Source organism: Phocoena phocoena, chromosome 4 (assembly GCF_963924675.1).
Source record: "Phocoena phocoena chromosome 4, mPhoPho1.1, whole genome shotgun sequence".
Classification (NCBI taxonomy): Eukaryota; Metazoa; Chordata; class Mammalia; order Artiodactyla; family Phocoenidae; genus Phocoena; species Phocoena phocoena.
This window is the reverse complement of record NC_089222.1, coordinates 78,929,735-78,939,937: the sequence shown is the minus strand read 5'-3', so window position 1 is coordinate 78,939,937 and position 10,203 is coordinate 78,929,735. Positions and strand designations below refer to the sequence as shown.

Here is a 10,203-nt window from a genome sequence, read left to right as displayed (position 1 = left end):
GAGCCCTAGAGCACAGGCTCAGTAGCTGTGGCTCACGGGCTTAGTCGCTCTGCGGCATGCGGGATCTTCCTGGACCAGGGCTCAAACCCGTGTCCACTGCATTGGCAGGAGGATTCTTAACCACTGTGCTACCAGGGAAGTCCCTATAGTGCAGATTTTTAACCTTAAAAATCTTCCCTGCCACATTTGTATTCCCTGAAATGCAAAGGCATGGAACCTGCGCAGTCTTCTTGTTTCCTCTATTCAGAAGGGCACAGTATGGGCTGTAGTCCAGAGGAGGACCAAAAAAGAAAAAAAATTCACCATAGGCATGGAGGATCTTCCTAATGTGAAGCATCCAGCTTCTCTACAATTTGGAAAGATTATACAGGTAGACACCTTTCTGTGCCCCCACTGGGGGAAAAAAAGTCTTCCCCCTTACAGACTCTAGCCATGGGCTTGCATTCTCCCCAAATCATGGAGATGGACCACAAATGTCTCTATGGGTCTCTGATGGACACAGTGTGATGTAGCAGACAGTAGAGTTTGAAGCCAGACAAACTTAGGCTTCTTTGTGCCTCAGTGTCCTTATCAGTAAACTGGAGATGGTAATACCCACCTCGCATTATTATTGTGAGGATTAAATGAGATGTTATGTAAATGCACATGTTAAGTGCTAATATTTTATTTCTCTTCCACTATGACATCCAAAATGGAGAAATCACTCCATCTAGGAAACTCAGACAGACCTCATGGAGGATAAGAATCCAGTCACTGCACAGGAACAGAAATTGGGAGAACAGGGCATCTCATGTCACAAGACAACCAATGATAAATCTAATCTGATTAAATTGAGGCAACACCAGCTGACTCCAACTTAAGGTGACCCATCAGCTGTCTAAGTTTGCCTGGGAATAAGAGGTTTCCTGGGACCTGGGACTTTCAGTGCTCAAACCAGGAGAGACCGAGGCAAACCAGGATGATTGGTTACCCTGTTTCTCCAGCAATAATTAGACTATCAACAGTTTTGGATTGTCCTTTATCTCAGTGGGAAAGATTTCCCCCAGATATACAACAAAAGGTTCAGGTGTGATTTTTTTATGCCCTTAGGCTATATTTGTCTTTCTCCTTTCCTCCACTGACAAGTGTCTCCAAAAAGTCATCTCCACTCAGTGTCTTTCTGCTCAGCACATGCCTTCTCTCAAAGTCACTCATCTGGGGTAGCTCCAGAGACTGGCAGAAGATCCTTAAATAGCAACATAAAGCAACAGTATCTTTGTTGCCTGCCTTCATTGCTTTTCTTTTCTCTTAAAGGAATATTTTCAAATAACCTCAAAGAGATGGACAGCAATAAGACTCTACCACAAATGTTCCCAGCTTCAATAATGCTGTTGCTAAGAACCATCTTTATAAAGCTGAAGGATAAGAAATGATTGGCAACAAGGACCTACTGTGTAGCACAGGGAATTATACTCAATATTTTGTAATAACCTATAAGGGAAAATAATCTTAAAAAATTGATATAGATGTATATATAACTGAATCACTTTGCTGTACACCTGAAACTAACACAACATTGTAAATCAACTATTCTTCAATTAAAAAAAGAAGAAGGAGAAGAAGGAGAAGGAGAGGAAGAGGAAGAGGAAGAAGGGGGAGAAAAAGAAATGATTGGGCTTAGAGTTCATCACTATTGTCCCTCCAGCCAGACACATGCCTGCTGATAGGGGCAGAGTTCTCACTACATATATTGAGTGCACAGAACTAGCCAGAGCTGCTTTGCCCTTGCTGGAAACTGGGCTCAACTTTGTGACAGAACCCGGTTGGCAAATACGAAGTTGGATATTCCTGGTGCTATTAGCTTTTTTCACATAACCTTACTCCATTTGTGATCTGCCTCTTCTTCCCCATCTAAAAACCAACAGGGGACCCTGAGTCATTCAGAGTCCATTCTTGATGAATGTCTATTATGAATAGAAAGCAGATGATCACATTCTCCCAGCCAGGGCACAGGCCCTGCCAACATTGGAGTGTGTGCTTAATAGCTTTCTCCTCTACTCCAAACAAATGCTAGATTTTGAATGGCCAAGGGTCCCGCCTCACAGCTGAAATGCAAATGCTCTGGCAAGAGCTCTTTGGGGACCTGCCATGAGCAGTGGCATTGTCATCCCTGTTCTTCACCTCACAGCAGCATTGGAGGCCATCACTCACCCTTTCCTTTACATCTAGCAACAATAGTCCTGACTCTCTTAGCTCACTGGTCTCTCCTTCTCTGGCTCTGCTTCTTCTTGTTGTCCCCAAAGTGGTCATACTTAGCCTTGTACTTCATGGCTCAGATTTCTATTCTGTGTTCTCACTTCCCCAGTTATGGCTTCCTCTTACTTTTAAGTGGATAATTCTCAAGTCTGAATCTCTTCCCACCCACATGATCTGTCATCACCTAAAGCAACTTGTATTACACTCGCTGGACCCATTTTTCTTCCCAAAACAGTTCCCTTCTTAGACCTCTATTTTTCTCAGAATTACACCCAACATTCTCTCTTCTTAGTTCACCTTCTTGGCATCACCTTTGACTCTTCTTCTTCCCCCATCTCCAGCCAGAAACAAAAATGTTAGTTGATCCTCCCTTGTAATGTCTCCTGTCTGTCTCACCTTGCCTATTTCTATTGTCATCAGTCTCACAATCTCAGCCTCCATCATGTTCTCTACATAGCAGTTTCTAACTCTAGGTCTTTCCACTCCATTCTTCCACTACTACTGGTTAACACCCCAATTACAATGGTAAATGGTTCCTTACTGAGTACCAAATAATTCTAGATGCTTGAGCCTAATACTCTTGCATCCAAAAGATGTGCTCTTTGCCTGATCCTATTCTGCTCCATCTCAGTCCTACCCTCACAGCTTTTCCACTCTGCTCAGCTCCCTCTCTGTCTGATTAATCTTCTAGTTAACCCTGAAGCTACTGATGGTCAGGCTGACTATTAGGGTATGAGGTATCCCTCTATAGCCTAAGAGGGATTCTGGCGTGATCCCTCTTCCACACTTATAGTGCATGAGTCAGATGGGGAATGTGTTAAGAATGTAAATTCCAGGATACACCCTTCGCTCAGGTCAGGGGTGCAGCCAGCATCTATATAGCAGTGTTGTCCAATAGAGTACCTACTGAACACTTGAAGTGTAGCTAATATGACTTGAGGAACTGAATTATTAATTCTAGTTCATTTTGATTAATTTAAATTTAAATAGCCACATGTGGCTACCATATTGAACAGTGGGGATCTATACATTTAACAAGAATCACAGCTGATTCTAATGAACAATCGTGTTTAAAGCCACTTTAACAAGCAGTCCGGGTGACCCTTATGCTCACTTACTGGTACATAGTAGGTAATCAAAAATGTTTGTTGAATGAATGGATGAACAAATGAATACATGAATGAACTAGCATACAATTTCCTTGAGATTTAAGGCTGTCTCTTCTAAAAAAGAAAAGTTGAGGGGGATTTTCCAGAGGAAAAGAGGCTAAAAAGATTTAACAAACAAATGTAATAAATTAACCTTAAAGGGATCCTGGTTCAAAACTGAGTTGTTTTTTAAAAAGTACAGAAGATATTTTGGAGATAATTGGGAAAATTTGAACATAGAAAGCATGTTACATGATATTAGAAAATTATTTTTAGTTTTCTTAGGTGAGATAATGTTACTGTAGTTACAAAAAAATGTCTTTATTCTTAGAAAATACATGCTGAAGTACTTACAGATGAAGTGTCATGACATCAGCAACTTATCTTCAAGTGGTTTGGCAAAAAATGTGTGTGTGTGTGTGTGTGTGTGTGTGTGTGTGTGTGTGTGTGTGTGTGTTGAGAGAGAGAGAAAGTGAAAGGGGCAAAATGTTAACAATTGTTGTATCTAGGTAGAGTATATTTGACTGCAAAATGTGGGCCAGGACACTTACCTCCAGAGTGGTGGAAGAATACATGAAGTCTCTTTGGCCCCTTTTAAAACAGATAAAATACTTTTCTTACTAATCATTCATATTTGTATATTTATATTTTCCCCTAGAGTTACAAAGCAAGAAGAAATTTGGAAGCTATGGTAAGTACCAGGTGCTTATTGGAACTTTACCTTTCACAGGTCCAGGTCTGGCTTCATTTAGCCTGTAGCCCAAGCATCTGGCAGATTTATCCTTTTGGTCTGATGATATATATTGGCTTTTTGCCAAACCATAGGCGCTAGAGCAGAACCTAGAAGAAACCGACACAGAATAGGGGGAAATCATAGACCTGAGAAAGATCTGTGAGCAAAGATTTTTAGTAAAACTTTACATATGAAAAAGCAAAAAATCCAGGTATAACCTAAATGGCTAACAATTCCTTCATTCAGCAAATATTACTGAGTGCTTACAATGGTCCAGGCCCTGTGACAGGTGCTGGGGACCAAGATGTGAACAAAATCAGACATGCCCCATGTCCTCCCAGCATACCCCCTAGTGGTAGTTGGTTAAATGAATGACAGAACACTCATTCTGGAATGTTACACTGCCATTATGAAGAAAGTTTGCAAAGAAAAATTAATAAAACAGCCTAGACATGTCATAATAGCAAGTTAAAGCAGAATGCAAAATTGTATTCATAGTATTAACTGTGTCATATAAATCCTCCACAACCCACAACTCAAAAATAGCAATTGTCACCCTTGTAGCCCATTACTTTCACCTTTGTTTTTTTTCTATTCTCAACACAGCTAATACATAGAATAAACTAGTGGGAAATAAAGAGAAGAGTATTGATAGCTGTTATTTCTAGGTTGTGTGGGATTATGAGTATTTTTACTTTCTTCTTATGATTTTCTATATTTTTCAAGATTCCTACAATAAACATGAATAAACAGGAAATAAGTCAATTAAAATTTGAACACTCACAGACACGCATAGAGCTTCTCTTCCAGCAGTCATTTGTTTTCTCTTTCCCCTTGCCTTTGGTGTCTCCAGCGTAGGGCGCGCAGGCCTCCACCAGGGCAGCACAGGCACTGTGACAGATGCTTCAACCGTCACTGCCACATGCCTATGGAGCCTGGTGTCTCCTGCCTGGTGATAAACTGCCACCTGTCCTGCGGTGCTACCTTCCACATGTGCAAAGAGGCAGAGCACGAGCTCCTGTGCCCTTTGGAGCAGGTTCCGTGCCTCAACTCCGAATATGGCTGCCCCCTTTCCATTTCCCGTCACAAACTGGCCAAGCACCTGCAAGTGTGCCCCGCCAGCGTGGTCTGCTGCTCCATGGAGTGGAACCGCTGGCCAAACACGGACTCTGAAACAGCCCTTCACGAGAACATCATGAAAGAGACCCCCAATGAGGAGTGCTTGGACACAGCCCTGGCCCTCCAAGACCAGAAGGTCCTCTTTAGATCTCTGAAAATGGTAGAACTTTTCCCAGAAACTAGAGAACCCATGGAAGAGGAACCTACCATGAATGGTGAAGCCAGTTGGAAGGAAATGGAAGGAGCGGTGGGTGGGGCAGATGCTAGTTTGGTAACAAGCGGCTCTCTGTCAACCACCAACGGAGAGGTGGCAGAGCTGAGTCAAGAAGAACGAGAGGTATTAGCCAAAACCAAAGAAGGGATGGACCTAGCCAAGTTTGACAAGTGGGAAAATATGTTCAGCAAAGAGCATGCGGCCTCTGCTTTAACGAGCTCATCAGTGAGCAGTGAGAGCAAGAGCAGGGATGGCCCAGAGAAAGAACAGATTTCCAGCAGCAACAACATGGTAGAAAAGAGCGCTGCCAAAGGGAAGGAAACACAGGAAGACCAGAAGCAGCAGGACTTTCAGGAAGCCATAGAAAAGTCAGGGCTTGCCCCTTGGCAGGATGGTGTTCTGGAAAGACTGAAAACAGCCATGGATGCAAAGGACTATAATATGTACCTGGTGCACAATGGGAGGATGCTTATTCACTTTGGTCAGATGCCTGCTTGTACACCTAAGGAGAGAGACTTTGTTTATGGCAAACTCGAGGCTCAGGAAGTGAAGACTGTTTACACCTTCAAAGTTCCCACGAGCTACTGCGGGAAGCGGGCTCACCTCAGAGACACCTTGTTGAGTAGTAGGCCAAGTGAACACAAGGCAGTAGATACTTTGGATTTAGGGATCACTGTGGAGGACCTCCCCAAATCAGATCTCATCAAGACCACCCTGCTGTGTGCTCTGGAAAGAGAACTCAAAGGTCATGTCATCTCTGAATCCAGGAGCATTGATGGGCTGTTCGTGGATTTTGCTACACAGACATACAGTTTTGAGCCAGAACAATTTTCCTCCAGGACGGTGCTGGCTGACCTTCTAACCACTGCTAATCTGAATGGGCTCCATATGGAGCTCCACAGTGAGTGTGTGACCAGGAGACACAACAAGAGCAGTTCTGCCTTTACTTTCACTTGCAACAAATTCTTCAGGAGGGATGAATTTCCCCTACATTTCAAGAATGTCCACACAGACATTCAGTCATGTCTCAACGGTTGGTTCCAGCACCGATGCCCCCTTGCCTACTTGGGATGTACCTTTATTCAAAACCATTTCTGTCCCCCAGGGAAAAAGGCAAAAGTAATCTATAGTCAGGAGCTCAAGACCTTTGCCATCAAGCCAGAGGTTGCTTCAGAGCTGAGTGAGGGAGGGAACAACCATCTCTCAGGCCGTGAAGGAAAAAACCAGAATTCTCTAACCAGCCTGCCCCTGGAGGTTTTGCAGTACATTGCTGGGTTCTTAGACAGCATCAGCCTATCCCAGCTCTCCCAGGTGTCCGTGCTGATGAGGAATATCTGTGCCACTTTGTTACAAGAGAGAGGGATGGTCCTCCTGCAGTGGAAGAAGAAGAGGTATTCCCATGGAGGCACCTCGTGGAGAGTTCACAGAAAGGCAAGTAAATAGTCGTTCACTTATTCATTCATTCAACAAGTGTTTACTAAGGGCCTTCTGTGCACCAAGCCGTGTGCTAGGCACTGAGATTGTACTAGGTTACCGGGAATAAAACACAGTCTATGAACTCAAGGAGGTCAGCGTAGTAGAGGAGACAGACCCATAAATATAAAAATGGCAATACAAATGGTAATGCCTATTTATGTATGTGTCCTGCATGTCTTCCGTTTGCTCACATGATCCATTCTCCATCGTGATCTGTCCCCCAGGAGGCTGATCTTTACAGACTAGCTTAACTAGCTCCCCTGCCCTCCAGCTTCCAGTTGGGCTAATCTAACGGGAGTGTATCAGCAGGAGATGGTCAGGAGGGAGAAGAGTGAGGTTGACATGGCTATTCTTCTGGCTTCTTTCCTGCATGCATTCTCCCCTCCATGACATTTTGCACTGGCCATGTCCCTCCAACTGTATGTGATATCTGATAGGTTACCGATTCTGGGTTCCATTGACTTCCTTCCTCCCTTTCAGGCCCAGGGTAGTAACACTCTAGATTGTTACTAGCCTGGGTTTTCTATACCCTGCCCACACATTTGTATATCATTCCTTTATAAAATTCTCTTCAGATTACCCAGTTTGAGTGTGCCATCTGTTTTCTGCCTGGACTCCAACTGATACAATAGGCCAACAAATTCTCCTCAGCCCTATGTCGACTAATTTATTTACAAACAAGTTTTGCCCCTGTTGAATTCATTTTGAAATTCTAAAATAATTTGGTCCACTGATTTCCCCTGGTTCAAATGCTTATTTAATTTTTTTTTAAAAAACTCTGCTGTATAGATCAAAGAATCTTTCCCTTTGGAAAAACCTCATCCCCTTTTCCCAATCAGGTTAGGCTTGCTTAACTGTATAAGTTCTATTGGCTTGTACTCTATAGAAGTGAAACTCCCAATTCATCATATCCAAGGTGCCATAGCACCATAGCATCCTCTCTTATGGTACATATATTGGTAATGTGAATCACAAATTCATGATGCCCATTTAGGTCAATAATTCCAAAATCTCACTGTTGAGTCTCTTCCCAGTATGTGGGTATATGCAAACTGGTATTGGGGAGTTAGGAAATGTTTACATCTATTTTTATTATGTCTAAAACATCTTGCATATTTTCTATTATTTATTCCCTGAGCAGTCTTCTTCAAAAAATAATTATCAGACTCTCCCTCATGAATTCATGCTTGAATCCATGCCTGCAATCCATGTGTTAGGTAATGACTGCCAACCAACCATGTGTTAGGCATAAACGTGAATAAAACTAAGACCCTGCCTTCGGGAATTGTATTGCCAAGATACAATGTATAATTTAGAACTACCTAATATCTTCCTCTGTAAAATCAAATGCAAATAATTTAAATTACATACTAGAAATTTCATTATTTTTTGGCTCACATTTTTTCCCAATTCAGTGATTGCTGACCACTCTTAAATATCATTTGGGACAAACTAATCTCCTTGCAGAAAGGAAGAAAGAGAATTTAGTTGGAGCTAAAGAATGCTTATATTAAAATGGCCTTTTAAAGTACAAAGGGAAATAGTTCCAAGATCACAGGATACACTTTTCTTATATAGTAACAATGACAAGAAACTGAGGGTGAAATGATCAGGTTGAAGGATATCAGATTATGCCTATCCTCATAGGCAGATTTTAAAACTAGTGGCTTTGCCACCACATCCTAGGTGGAAAGGCCCACAGGGATTTGTGTGCCAGACTTCTAGACTTCTCCTAAGGTTTCTGTTCTACTGAGACTCTTATTAGTTAACATACTAATTTAGTTTTAGTTTTAAGCAATAGAAAACCAACTTAACATGACAAACAATAAAGGGAATTTATTGGCCCATATAACTGAAGAGTGCAAAGGTGATGGCTTCAGGTATGGCTTGATCTAGCAGCTCAAAATGCCCCCAAATGACCTTTTTACTCTCTATTTCTTATCCCTACTTCCTCGCTTGTGGCTCCACTCTAAGACACAGTTCTCCCTTCGTGGTCCCTGGTGGCTGCCAGAAGCTCCTAAGACTGTAGCTTCCAAGTTCAAGCACAGAGGGGAAAAGAGAATCTGCTTCTTGCTATCACAAACAAAGGTTCTGGAGTAGAGTCTCATTGGCACTGGTTGTCCTGATTTGAACCATATGTCTATTCTAGAACTAACCACTGTTCCTGGGGAGGTGGGGGATTGGGGGAAGGGTATATGTCAATAAGCAGATTGGTGTTAGTCATTTCCACACAACACATGGCTGGCTGGGATGATTATCAGTTGCAAGGGGGAACTAGGAATTGGATGCTGGAGAAAGGACTAACAAATGTATGCTGCAGCCACTAAATACTCTCAGGAATCTAAGAACAGAAAGGCATTTCCCCACACTGTTCAAACAAAGCTGGCCTGAGGGTAACACCCCAGTGTTTACTTTGGAACTTCTCTCTTTCCTCATAGATCTGGCAATTCAGCAGCCTCTTCTCCAAAATCAAGGGCTGGGAGTTTAATGAAGTTGCCTCCATGTCTGAGCACCTGAAGTCCTGTCCTTTCAACGTTGTAGAACACAAGACTGACCCAATTCTTTTGACCAGCATGTGTCAGCCCCGTGAGCAGGCCTCAGAGACTTTAGTCACCACCTTTAATGCCAGACCAAGAGGAAGACACACCTACTAAAGGCTCAGAAGCCACCCTTCTTGGATTCCCACTCAGGGTTACTGAAAGTTCGACAGAGTTTGGTTTTGACGACTTCCTTCTGTAAACTGCAAATGTGTTTATCTGGGTGTTTTGGAACATGCAATGTCCTTCAAAACCTGAGCAGCTGCACAAGGCTGAAGAATTTCCTAAGCCATGGCTTGTATAACTGCTATAGTGCCATACTGATAACTTATTTCCTCCCTCCCCCCCACACTCTTTTTCTAAAATAAATCAGTCTGTGAAGTATTTTAAATAGGTGACTTGAGGCCATTTGGGAGATGAGATGAGAGAGCCGTGAAATTCCATAACCAGCACAGGCCTGTGCTTTTGTGGAGAGCTTTTCAGTTTATAAGCACTTGTAATGATATGGAGCAGGCAAGGTAGGGATGGGGACTGACATGCCTCCCAGGGCACCCAGGGTGAAGGGCACAGTTTGAAGTTTCTGGAGCTGGGGTTGTCCTGACAGCCAAGTCCAGGGCTTTTTTTAGTTGCCCCACTGCCTCTAAGCCCAGACAGTCCAAACAGCCCGAAAGAATAGAGACCTAGGCTAAGCACAACAGCCTCGAGGACACCAAAGGCCAAAGGATGAGAGGTAGAAATGAG

At 42.9% G+C, this 10,203-nt stretch overlaps 1 protein-coding gene across 1 annotated transcript; it reads left to right on the top strand.

The window, feature by feature from the left end:
• The first annotated feature begins 4,054 nt into the window (after nucleotides 1-4,054).
• Nucleotides 4,055-10,203, top strand: FBXO40 (F-box protein 40). Its single transcript, XM_065876886.1, has 3 exons — nucleotides 4,055-4,074; nucleotides 4,970-6,880; nucleotides 9,364-10,203. Exons 1-3 carry the CDS (start codon nucleotides 4,072-4,074, stop codon nucleotides 9,577-9,579), a joined length of 2,130 nt encoding a protein of 709 aa, XP_065732958.1. The 5' UTR covers nucleotides 4,055-4,071; the 3' UTR covers nucleotides 9,580-10,203.

Excerpts from the sequence above, each read along its gene's own strand:
- FBXO40 (XM_065876886.1), top strand. Across the intron at positions 6,881-9,363 it reads CGTGGAGAGTTCACAGAAAG|ATCTGGCAATTCAGCAGCCT; the intron begins GCAAGTAAATAG and ends CTTTCCTCATAG.